General features: G+C 43.4%; 2 protein-coding genes across 3 annotated transcripts in view; one reads left to right on the forward strand and one right to left on the reverse strand.

The window, feature by feature from the left end:
* Positions 1-9198, forward strand: part of LOC110513589 (CWF19 like cell cycle control factor 1) — a 34151-nt gene extending 24953 nt beyond the window's left edge. Inside the window, exons 13-14 of the mRNA XM_036972735.1 lie at positions 4229-4326; positions 7350-9198. Of these exons, the coding sequence (XP_036828630.1) occupies positions 4229-4326; positions 7350-7494 (243 nt within the window). The 3' untranslated portion in view covers positions 7495-9198. The remainder of the gene's footprint in view (positions 1-4228; positions 4327-7349) is intronic.
* Positions 9199-11262: 2064 nt separating this feature from the next.
* The window catches only part of LOC110513585 (CD9 antigen), a 37782-nt gene continuing 35639 nt past the window's right edge, over positions 11263-13405 (reverse strand). For both annotated transcript variants that reach the window (XM_036972733.1, XM_036972734.1), the window contains exons 6-8: positions 13264-13353; positions 12055-12138; positions 11263-11787 (exon numbers count right to left, since the gene is read on the reverse strand). In XM_036972733.1, the coding sequence (XP_036828628.1) occupies positions 11722-11787; positions 12055-12138; positions 13264-13353 (240 nt within the window). In that variant the 3' untranslated portion in view covers positions 11263-11721. The remainder of the gene's footprint in view (positions 11788-12054; positions 12139-13263; positions 13354-13405) is intronic.

Raw genomic sequence — 13405 nt, forward strand, 5'->3', positions numbered from 1 at the left:
GGAACACCTTCTCTCCACCAGCTTCACGAGGTAGTCATCTGGAACACCTTCTCTCCACCAGCTTTATGAGGTAGTCACCTGGAACACCTTCTCTCCACCAGCTTTATGAGGTAGTCACCTGGAACACCTTCTCTCCACCAGCTTTATGAGGTAGTCACCTGGAACACCTTCTCTCCACCAGCTTTATGAGGTAGTCACCTGGAACACCTTCTCTCCACCAGCTTTATGAGGTAGTCACCTGGAACACCTTCTCTCCACCAGCTTTATGAGGTAGTTACCTGGAACACCTTCTTTACACCAGCTTTATGAGTTAGTCACCTGGAACACCTTCTCTCCACCAGCTTCACGAGGTAGTCACCTGGAACACCTTCTCTCCACCAGCTTTATGAGGTAGTTACCTGGAACACCTTCTCTCCACCAGCTTTATGAGGTAGTCACCTGGAACACCTTCTCTCCACCAGCTTCACGAGGTAGTCACCTGGAACACCTTCTCTCCACCAGCTTCACGAGGTAGTCACCTGGAACACCTTCTCTCCACCAGCTTTATGAGGTAGTCACCTGGAACACCTTCTCTCCACCAGCTTTATGAGGTAGTCACCTGGAACACCTTCTCTCCACCAGCTTTATGAGGTAGTCACCTGGAACACCTTCTCTCCACCAGCTTCACGAGGTAGTCACCTGGAACACCTTCTCTCCACCAGCTTTATGAGGTAGTCACCTGGAACACCTTCTCTCCACCAGCTTCACGAGGTAGTCATCTGGAACACCTTCTCTCCACCAGCTTCACGAGGTAGTCACCTGGAACACCTTCTCTCCACCAGCTTCACGAGGTAGTCACCTGGAATACCTTCTCTCCACCAGCTTCACGAGGTAGTCACCTGGAACACCTTCTCTCCACCAGCTTCACGAGGTAGTCACCTGGAACACATTCTCTCCACCAGCTTCACGAGGTAGTCACCTGGGACACATTTAAATTAAAAGGTGTGCCTTGTTAAAAATTCATTTGTGGAATTTATTTCCTCAATGCGTTTGAGCCAATGAATTGTGTTGTGACAAGGTAGGGGTGGTATACAGAACATAGCCCTATTTGGTAAAAGAGTCTATATTTTGGCAAGAACATTTCAAATGAGCAAAGAGAAACGACTGTCATTACTTTAAGACATGAAGGTCAGTTAATTAATCCGGGAAAAGGTCAAGAACTTTGAACATTTTTCAAGTGCAGTCGCAAAAACCATCATGAGGACCACCACAGGAAAGGAAGACCCAGAGTTACCTCTGCTCAGAGGATCAGTTCATTAGAGTTAACTGTCTCTCATGAGGACCGCCACAGGAAAGGAAGACCCAGAGTTACCTCTGCTCAGAGGATCAGTTCATTAGAGTTAACTGGCTCTCATGAGGACCGCCACAGGAAAGGAAGACCCAGAGTTACCTCTGCTCAGAGGATCAGTTCATTAGAGTTAACTGTCTCTCATGAGGACCGCCACAGGAAAGGAAGACCCAGAGTTACCTCTGCTCAGAGGATCAGTTCATTAGAGTTAACTGTCTCTCATGAGGACCGCCACAGGAAAGGAAGACCCAGAGTTACCTCTGCTCAGAGGATCAGTTCATTAGTTAACTGTCTCTCATGAGGACCGCCACAGGAAAGGAAGACCCAGAGTTACCTCTGCTCAGAGGATCAGTTCATTAGAGTTAACTGTCTCTCATGAGGACCGCCACAGGAAAGGAAGACCCAGAGTTACCTCTGCTCAGAGGATCAGTTCATTAGTTAACTGTCTCTCATGAGGACCGCCACAGGAAAGGAAGACCCAGAGTTACCTCTGCTCAGAGGATCAGTTCATTAGTTAACTGTCTCTCATGAGGACCGCCACAGGAAAGGAAGACCCAGAGTTACCTCTGCTCAGAGGATCAGTTCATTAGTTAACTGTCTCTCATGAGGACCGCCACAGGAAAGGAAGACCCAGAGTTACCTCTGCTCAGAGGATCAGTTCATTAGAGTTAACTGTCTCTCATGAGGACCGCCACAGGAAAGGAAGACCCAGAGTTACCTCTGCTCAGAGGATCAGTTCATTAGAGTTAACTGTCTCTCATGAGGACCGCCACAGGAAAGGAAGACCCAGAGTTACCTCTGCTCAGAGGATAAGTTCATTAGAGTCACCAGCCTCAGATTGCAGCCCAAATAAATTCTTCACAGAGTTCAAGTAACCGACACATCTGAACATCAACTGTTCAGAGGAGACTGTGTGAATCAGGCCTTCGTGGTTGAATTGCTGCAAAGAAACCACTACTAAAGGACACCAATAAGAAGAGACTTGCTTGGGCCAAGAAACACGAGCGGTGGACATTAGACCGGAGGAAATCTGTTCTTTTGTCCAAATTTAAGATTTGTGCTTACAACCGCTGTGTCTTTGTGAGACGCAGAGCAGGTGAACGTGTAGCGGTATTTATTTGAGAGGGGTAAAGATAAAGATTTTGTTCGGGGCGCCAGGCAGGTATTAACCGAAAGGAAAAGAGTAGAATAGAGAGAGTACCACTACCAGACCCACACACATCAGCAGAAGAGACTGCCTAGAGTGTAGCCTGTTTACCAGATAGCCAGTGGAGAGAAAAGAGAATACACACCCTATAAAACCCACATCACAGCACAGGGGTAACCCCACCAATAAAACCTCATACAATAATACTAATAAATGTAATTTTAATGTAATAATAATAATAAATGTATAATGTAATTTTTCAATCACCGATGATTGAGTTAAATACTTTATAAACTACACACACTGAAAATAAACCAAACTTCTGCAGCATAGCACACAATCAAACTATCGCGCCACCCAAGAGCTCCTCCCCAAAGAGCTAAAAAAGCTGTCTTTATTTCCTCCTTCCTTACTGCTGATGCTCTCTTAAAGTGGCAGCGCACAGTGAAGGCTCCGTGCAGGATTTCGCCACAAACGGATGATCTCTGCATGTGTGGTTCCCAGCGTGAAGCATGGAGGAGGAGGTGTGGGGGTGCTTTGCTTGTGACACTGTGATTTTATTTAGAATTCAAGTCACACTTAACCAGCATGGCTACCATAGCACTCTGCAGCGATACTCCATCCCATCTGGTTTTTGCTTCGTGGGACTATCATTTGTTTTTCAACAGGACAATGACCCAACACACCTCCAGGCTGTGTAAGAGCTATTTGACCAAGGAGAGGGATGGAGTACTGCATCAGATGACCTGGCCTCCAAAATCACCTGACCTCAACCCAATTGAGATGGTTTGGGATGAGATGGACCGCAGAGTGAAGGAAAAGCAGCCAACAAGTGCTCAGCATATGTGGGACCTCTGTCAAGACTGTTGGGAAAGCATTCCAGGTGAAGCTGGTTGAGAGAATGCCAAGTGTGCAAAGCTGTCAAGGCAAAGGGTGGCTATTTGAAGGTAATCAAATATAAAATATATTTAACACTTTTTTGTTTGTTTTTTTGGTTACTACATGATTCCATATGTGTTTATTTTTTAATAGTTTTGATGTCTTCTACTACTCTACAATGTAGAAAATAGTCCAAATAAAGAAAAACCCTTGAATGAGTAGGTGTCTAAACGTTTGACTTGTACTGTGTATATATTTTTAAACATCATATCCATATCAATCCAAATGCCTCAGTATTTATGTGTGGGAACACGTTCCATTGGAGAACCAACATCTAATGAGTGAACATGTTGTAGGAATGTTTCAGATGAACTGAAGTTTAAAAACATGTATTTCATTTTAAGTTGATGGTAACAATGCTAGTTGGTAACAATGCTAGGAGATGATAATGCTAGGACACGGTAATGCTGGGAAATGATAATGTTAGGACATGGTAATGCTGGGAGATGATAATGCTAGGACATGGTAATGTTGGGAGATGATAATGCTAGGGCATGGTAATGCTAGGATATGATAATGTTAGGATATGGTAATGCTGGGAGATGATAATGCTAGGACATGGTAATGTTGGGAGATGATAATGCTAGGACATTGCAATGCGGGGAGATGATAATGCCATGAGATGATAATGTTGAGAAAAGGTAATGCTGTGGTCGTCTGTAGGCCATTTGGTAGAGCATGGTGCTTGCAACACCAGGATAGTGGGTTGGATTCCCGGGACCACCCAGACGTTAACTCTAACAGGACTGTTAAGTTGCTTTTACATATTTTCTGATAATTCTTGGTTATAATAAATTATATATTTTTTCTATCAGATTGCTCCTCCAGGGACACCGTACTTCTACGTAGAGCTGGACTCTGGAGAGAAACTCTTCTACCGCATTCAGAAAAACTTCCCTCTACAGTTTGGCAGGTATATACACACACACACACCATATATGATCTAACCTAGAAACTAGTGATGTGGATCTTTCAAGGATAAAGTGTTACCTGTCTAACAGGGGGTGTTCTTTAAGCCTATCCAACATAATCCAGGTAGAATCAAGAATTCTCCAGGGCAGCTGTCTAGGCCCCTTGTTTCAATATTTACTGACGACATGTCACTGGCTTTGAGTTAAGCCAGAGTGGCTATATATGCGGATGACTCAACACTATACACGTCAGCTACTACAGTGACTGTAATGACTGCAACACTCAACAAAGAGCTGCAGTTAGTTTCAGAGTGGGTGGCAAGGAATAAGTTAGCCCTAAATATGTCTAAAACTAAAAGCATTGTATTTGGGACAAATCATTCACTAAACCCTCAACCTCAACTAAATCTCATAATAAATAATGTGGAAATTGAGCAAGTTGAGGTGACTAAACCCTGGATTGTAAACTGTCATGGTCAAAACATATTGATACAACAGTAGCTAAGATGGGGAGAAGTCTGTCTATAATAAAGTGCTGCTCTACCTTCGTAACAACACTATCAACAAGGCAGGTCCTACAGGCCCTAGTTTCTACCTTCTTAACAACACTATCAACAAGGCAGGTCCTACAGGCCCTAGTTTCTACCTTCTTAACAACACTATCAACAAGGCAGGTCCTACAGGCCCTAGTTTCTACCTTCTTAACAACACTATCAACAAGGCAGGTCCTACAGGCCCTAGTTTCTACCTTCTTAACAACACTATCAACAAGGCAGGTCCTACAGGCCCTAGTTTCTACCTTCTTAACAACACTATCAACAAGGCAGGTCCTACAGGCCCTAGTTTCTACCTTCTTAACAACACTATCAACAAGGCAGGTCCTACAGGCCCTAGTTTTGTCTCACCTTGACTACTGTTCAGTTGTGTGGTCAGGTGCCACAAAGAGGGACTTAGGAAAATTGCAGTTGAGTATCTTGAGCATCAACATGTGGGTTTGATTACAGGCTCAAAATGGCCAGAAACAAAGTACTTTCTTCTGAAACTCGTCAGTCTATTCTTGTTCTGAGAAATTAAGGCTATTCCATGCGAGAAATTGTCAAGAATCTGAAGAGCTCGTACAATGCTGTGTACTACTCCCTTCACAGAACAGTGCAAACTGTTTCTAACCAGAATAGAAAGTGGGAGGCCCCGGTGCACAACTGAGCAAGAGTATAAGTACATTAGACTATCTCCGGTGGCAGGGTAGCCTAGTGGTTAGAGTGTTTGGCTAGTAACCACTGGTTGCAAGTTCAAATCCCCGAGCTGACAAGGTTCAAATCGGTCGTACTGCCCCTGAACATGCAGTTCCTAGGCCGTCATTGAAAATAAGAATTTGTTCTTAACTGACTTGCCTAGTTAAATAAAGGTAAAATAAAATAACAAATCTAGTTTGAGAAACAGGCAGCTTCATTAAATAGTACTCGCAAAACACCAGTCTCAACGTCAACAGTGAAGGGAGACTAGACATCTACCACACTACTACCAATATCAGATTAGAGCCATAAAGGAGACTAGACATCTACCACACTACTACCAATATCAGATTAGAGCCATAAAGGAGACTTGACATCTACAGATTAGGGCCATAAGGGAGACTTGACATCTACAGATTAGGGCCATAAGGGAGACTTGACATCTACAGATTAGGGCCATAAGGGAGACTTGACATCTACAGATTAGGGCCATAAGGGAGACTTGACATCTACAGATTAGGGCCATAAGGGAGACTTGACATCTACAGATTAGGGCCATAAGGGAGACTTGACATCTACAGATTAGGGCCATAAGGGAGACTTGACATCTACAGATTAGGGCCATAAGGGAGACTTGACATCTACAGATTAGGGCCATAAGGGAGACTTGACATCTACAGATTAGGAGGCAATGCAGTCTGTTTTTTGTCCCCTGACTCTGGTTCTGAAATCACCTTCAAGTGTTTGAGCTAGTAATGTATCAATATTTATCCTTTACAAATTAGTAATGTATCAATAATTATTCTTTACAAATTAGCGATGACATGGCCGATGAATATCAGTTTGGATTTCATCCCCATCTCTAAATGGAATGGTTTTGACTGTTTGGAAGTTTTGACAGAGTGATTTTCTCTTCTTCTCTTGCTTCTGCTGTCCTTGTTAAGAAATGATCAACTTTACCCTGTCTATGACCATATACACTGATTGTTTCAGGAAAAACTACCAAACCTATGGTGAACCTGAGCAATCTAAATCACATCCACTGTAAGCCCGTTCAGCAGGTACAGTCAGGCTACCAATATCAGATTAGGGCCAAAAGGGATTCTAGACATCTACCACACTACTACGCAGTTCCATGCTTGTAGATCAATGACTGCCAACGCAGTTCCATGCTTGGAGATCAATGACTGTCAACGCAGTTCCATGCTTGGAGATCAATGACTGTCAACGCAGTTGAGATGAGAGATATTTTCAGAAGCTAGAAAGAAAGTAATATCAGCAAACAAAAATTGTGAACCAGCATGACCTTTGAACCTATTTTCTAACTGATGTTACGTTTTGGATCGGTTAGGGGTCCCTGGACCGATGCTACGTTTTGGATCGGTTAGGGGTCCCTGGGCTGATGCTACGTTTTGGATCGGTTAGGGGTCCCTGGGCCGATGCTACGTTTTGGATCGGTTAGGGGTCCCTGGGCCGATGCTACGTTTTGGATCGGTTAGGGGTCCCTGGGCTGATGCTACGTTTTGGATCGGTTAGGGGTCCCTGGACTGATGCTATGTTTTGGATCGGTTAGGGGTCCCTGGGCTGATGCTACGTTTTGGATCGGTTAGGGGTCCCTGGGCTGATGCTATGTTTTGGATCGGTTAGGGGTCCCTGGACTGATGCTCTAGTATCTTCAACATTTGATTCAGGGACGTATATATATATATCCAGCCCTACTGAAAACAGTTACTAACGTGTCTCTCTGTGTGTCTCTCTGTGTATCTCTCTGTGTGTCTCTCTGTGTGGTGCAGGGAGGTGTTGGCCAGCGAGGCGTTGCTGAACATCCCGGAGAGGGCCGACTGGAGAGAGTGTAAACAGACCCCAGAGGAGGAGGAGGGTCTGAGCAAACAACTACGAAACGACTTCCAACCATACGACTTTGCACTGGAAGACTGAACACCGACACACACTGTACCGTACAGGAGGGGTGTAATGGTACACGTTTTCATACTGAACCGTTGGGTACGGGGACTTCTGGATTAACAACACCAGTCCTATAGTCTGTGCTGTGTTGTAGGCCTATGTCTGCAGTAAATCTGAGCTGAACATTTCAGTCTATTCCGTTGAAACAACTAGAGCCTATGTGCACGTTGTAATCAAAATTTAAATCTTAATTGGCGCATTTCAAAAACCGTCCTTTTGTGAGGCGCAGCCGGGAACTAGTTCTGTACGATGGTGATAACCGGAGGATCCTCCATCGTTCAAATCTCCAGTTTGGGAACATTTTGTCATGAACGTAGATTATAACGGTGATGGACAGAGTTGTGGATAAAGCGTTAACAGTATGTCTCCACGCAGAAGGAGAATAGCTGCTGTAGCACCTCCAACATGTTGACACCCACATCACCCCAGTATAGTGTAGCATGACGGAGCACCTCCAACATGTTGACACCCACATCACCCCAGTATAGTGTAGCATGACGGAGCACCTCCAACATGTTGACACCCACATCACCCCAGTATAGTGTAGCATGACGGAGCACCTCCAACATGTTGACACCCACATCACCCCAGTATAGTGTAGCATGACGGAGCACCTCCAACATGTTGACACCCACATCACCCCAGTATAGTGTAGCATGACGGAGCACCTCCAACATGTTGACACCCACATCACCCCAGTATAGTGTAGCATGACGGAAACACAAAGAATTCACACCACCTCCCGTCTGCATTCAGCTGTTTCTGACCGGGCCAAAGTTCAGAGCGATAGGTAGGCAATGTTTATGTTTTTTACAGTCTTGGGTTTATTGCGTGGATATGTGTCCGTTCTCAGGGGTTGAGAATAGGGCCTTTCAGCACCTCGTCAAATTGCTCCACACCCACGTTACCAACTCCCCTCATTTCATAAAACGGGTAGTACCCACGTTATATAAGCAAGCCAAAGTTTTAAATGAATTGGCCAATGTATCCTGTGTTGTGCTTGGTGACATCCTGTCGCATGACCCCGGAGTAGGCGATGTCCCATGCTACAGACACGCCCCCTTTACCAAAGTGCTGGAGGCAGTGTCGTGGTGCGTTTGGAACCAACTGGGAAGTTGCCACATACGACTGGGTTAAATCTACTTCAATGTCCCTCCAACTGGTAATTACTAGTGGGAAAACTATCATTGTGAGCTCCCACTTCTCCCACATGCTGACCTCACCTACTAAAGGACATTTTCAGGCAGTTAAATGCAACAAAACATTATTTAAAAATAGCAGTGGTTTTTTAACTATAATTTGTTTAAAAGCATGATAGCTGTACTTTTAGGAGGACGCAGCTTGTTGGCCGTTAGCCAATCGACGATTCTCAACAAGTTCAAATCACATGAATGGTCCCACTGGTATTTATGACGACACAACTGGTAAATGCCCTCATGGTTACAAACTCAGCATCAGGGTGGGAACTTGAGAGGCCTGACATAAGTGTCAATGCTGAACATTGTGAAGGGCGTTTAATTTGGAGGCGCAGGGTGCAGTTGAGATCTTCCCTTATTAATGCACTTCCTGCCTTCTCTGTTTTAACTTCAATCCAATCGTCTGAAAAAGTAGTTTTCACAATGTGGAGATAAATCAGTGTCATCATTTTGTACAAGGTCCCTGATTAAAAGCTTTTTTCTATGTTTGTTTTGAGTCTTGATTTCTTTCCTACTCAAAGCTTTGCCAGCAAGCTGTGTGTTAGTGGAGGATGGAAGTCTCTGCTGCTTCCTGATGACTCAGCCATCTGTAGGGGCTCATCCTGACCAGCAGAGGGCAGCATCTCCTTCAACAGGGGTATGTTACTAACTAAGGACTAGTTCACCAGGGGTATATTACTAACTAAGGACTAGTTCACCAGGCGTATAGTACTAACTAAGGACTAATTCATAAGGGGTATATTACTAACTAAGGACTAGTTCACCAGGGGTATAGTACTAACTAAGGACTAGTTCACCAGGGGTATATTACTAACTAAGGACTAGTTCACCAGGGGTATAGTACTAACTAAGGACTAGTTCACCAGGGGCATATTACTAACTAAGGACTAGTTCACCAGGGGTATATTACTATCTAAGGACTAGTTCACCAGGGGCATATTACTAACTAAGGACTAGTTCACCAGGGGTATATTACTAACTAAGGACTAGTTCACCAAGGGCATATTACTAACTAAGGACTAGTTCACCAGGGGTATATTACTAACTAAGGACTAGTTCACCAGGGGCATATTACTAACTAAGGACTAGTTCACCAGGGGTATGTTACTAACTAAGGACTAGTTCACCAGGGGTATATTACTAACTAAGGACTAGTTCACCAGGGGTATAGTACTAACTAAGGACTAGTTCACCAGGGGTATATTACTAACTAAGGACTAGTTCACCAGGGGTATAGTACTAACTAAGGACTAGTTCACCAGGGGCATATTACTAACTAAGGACTAGTTCACCAGGGGTATATTACTATCTAAGGACTAGTTCACCAGGGGCATATTACTAACTAAGGACTAGTTCACCAGGGGTATATTACTAACTAAGGACTAGTTCACCAAGGGCATATTACTAACTAAGGACTAGTTCACCAGGGGTATATTACTAACTAAGGACTAGTTCACCAGGGGCATATTACTAACTAAGGACTAGTTCACCAGGGGTATGTTACTAACTAAGGACTAGTTCACCAGGGGTATATTACTAACTAAGGACTAGTTCACCAGGCGTATAGTACTAAATAAGGACTAGTTCATAAGGGGTATATTACTAACTAAGGACTAGTTCACCAGGGGTATGTTACTAACTAAGGACTAGTTCACCAGGGGTATATTACTAACTAAGGACTAGTTCACCAGGGGTATATTACTAACTAAGGACTAGTTCACCAGGGGCATATTACTAACTAAGGACTAGTTCACCAGGGGTATATTACTAACTAAGGACTAGTTCACCAGGGGTATATTACTAACTAAGGACTAGTTCACCAGGGGTATATTACTAACTAAGGACTAGTTCACCAGGGGTATATTACTAACTAAGGACTAGTTCACCAGGGGTATATTACTAAGGACTAGTTCACCAGGGGTATATTACTAAGGACTAGTTCACCAGGGGTATATTACTAACTAAGGACTAGTTCACCAGGGGTATATTACTAACTAAGGACTAGTTCACCAGGGGTATATTACTAACTAAGGACTAGTTCACCAGGGGTATATTACTAAGGACTAGTTCACCAGGGGTATATTACTAACTAAGGACTAGTTCACCAGGGGTATATTACTAAGGACTAGTTAACCAGGGGTATATTTCTAAGGACTAGTTAACCAGGGACTTCGTTGCTGGTTGGCCATTTATTGGGATGAATATTGTCCTGGAGGCAGCTCTACTAGCTGGCTCAGCCACACATCCTGATTTTAATCACACTGCTAACACTATGCGTAATCTTAAACAAGCTCATTTTAGTTTTCATACGTTTTGTTTACAGTTTAGCCGTTTTTTACTTTGCGGCTAGCCCATCTAGCGGAAAGCTCTCCTCTCTTTCTCCAGGACAATCCCAATAAGCATCTTTTGTTCTGGGGTGTTTCTGAAGTCAATGACCTGACCAGATGTTTGGTATGTTGAGTTGAACATAAACCATTGAAGAGAGTTGTTCTGTTCCCTAGATCTAATCCCCACATCCATCTCCACAGTCACTCACAGTCTAACATCCATATTAATTCATTTTATTTGGCAATTCAAAGAAATACACATCTTTGTACATCAAAATAGTTGCAATAAAAATGTTTATAAAATCTGTACTCGGCCATAAAGTTGTTACAGTCCATGTAGCTGAACAAACAGGCAATATGAGGAGAAACAGTCAGGTTTTTAGAGCACATACAACAGATTAAATTCTGGCAGATTTGAAGGCGTTTTGCTTCTACAGTGATGAAACGATACACTGATTACATTGTTACACAGCCAGAAACATCAGCACAGCTCCACACATTCACAGGAGACTGAGTTTCCATCCAGGGTAGAGCCTGACTGACTGGCTGGCTGGCTGCTTGGCTGCCAGCCTAAAACTGACAACTAACTCGAATGGCAGTACAAACCTAGTGAGCATTTAACATCTATTGAGGACAGACACACATAAGTTAAGTGCACGGAATGTCAGAGTCTGAGTCTACATGATGTCACGGGACCTCCTGATGGCACAGCACAGCAGCATGCTGAAGATCATCCCAAAGATCTGGACAGAAGAGAAACTACATATCATTAGAGGACAAGAGGAGGGAGAGGACAGAGGAGTGGAGGAGAGGAAGAGGAGGGAGAGGAAGGAGAGGACAGAGGAGTGGAGGAGAGGAGAGAGAGGGAGAGGACAGAGGAGTGGAGGAGAGGAAGAGGAGAGAGAAGAAGGAGAGATAGAAAAGAGAGGTGTGAAGGAGAGGAGTGGAGGATGGATAGAAAAGTGAAGAGAGCGAGACAGGAGAGGAGAGAGTTGATTGGCTGTTCTCACCATGAGGACTCCAATTCCGATGCCCACTCCTCCAATGATATGGAGTTTAGAGTTGAACACCTCGTCAATGGCCGCTGGACAACTCTGACAGAACAACACACTGAGATTACACACTACTACAACTATTTTACCCTGTAATATACACTTCTACCCTGTAATATACACTTCTACCCTGTAATATACACTTCTACCCTGTAATATACACTTCTACCCTGTAATATACACTTCGACCCTATAATATACACTTCTACCCTGTAATATACACTTCTACCCTGTAATATACACTTCTACCCTGTAAAATACACCTCTACCCTGTAATATACACTTCTACCCTGTAAAATACACCTCTACCCTATAATATACACCTCTACCCTATAATATACACTTCTACCCTGTAAAATACACCTCTACCCTATAATATACACCTCAACCCTATAATATACACTTCTACCCTGTAATATACACTTCTACCCTGTAAAATACACTTCTACCCTATAATATACACTTCTACCCTGTAATATACACTTCTACCCTGTAATATACACTTCTACCCGATAATATACACCTCTACCCTGTAATATACACTTCTACCCTGTAATATACACTTCTACCCTGTAATATACACTTCTACCCGATAATATACACCTCTACCCTGTAATATACACTTCTACCCTGTAATGTACACCTCTACCCTATAATATACACTTCTACCCTATAATATACACCTCAACCCTATAATATACACTTCTACCCTGTAATATACACCTCTACCCTATAATATACACTTCTACCCTATAATATACACTTCTACCCTATAGTATACACCTCTACCCTGTAATATACACTTCTACCATGTAATATACACTTCTACCCTGTAATATACACCTCTACCCTATAATATACACCTCTACCCTATAGTATACACTTCTACCCTGTAATATACACTTCTACCCTATAATATACACTTCTACCCTGTTATATACACTTCTACCCTGTAATATGCACTTCTACCCTATAATATACACTTCTACCCAGTAATATACACTTCTACCCTATAATATACACTTCTACCTGTGATATACACCTCTACCCTGTAATATACACTTCTACCCTATAATATACACTTCTACCCTGTGATATACACCTCTACCCTATAATATAATAGCTCGTCACTCAAATAGTTGTTGCGGCAGGGGTTATGTTTGTTACCGTGGTAATCAGAGCCTCCAGTCCTTCCTTCTTTGGGCAGGTCTCCCTGGCGCTGTCAATTATCGTGCCTGTCAGGCCGCAGCAGTTCAGCTGCCCCAGGGAAACACAGGCAACACAATTTTAGTTCCACTGTACACTTGAC

The sequence above is a fragment of the Oncorhynchus mykiss genome, unplaced genomic scaffold, assembly GCF_013265735.2.
Source record: "Oncorhynchus mykiss isolate Arlee unplaced genomic scaffold, USDA_OmykA_1.1 un_scaffold_191, whole genome shotgun sequence".
NCBI classification, from domain to species: Eukaryota; Metazoa; Chordata; class Actinopteri; order Salmoniformes; family Salmonidae; genus Oncorhynchus; species Oncorhynchus mykiss.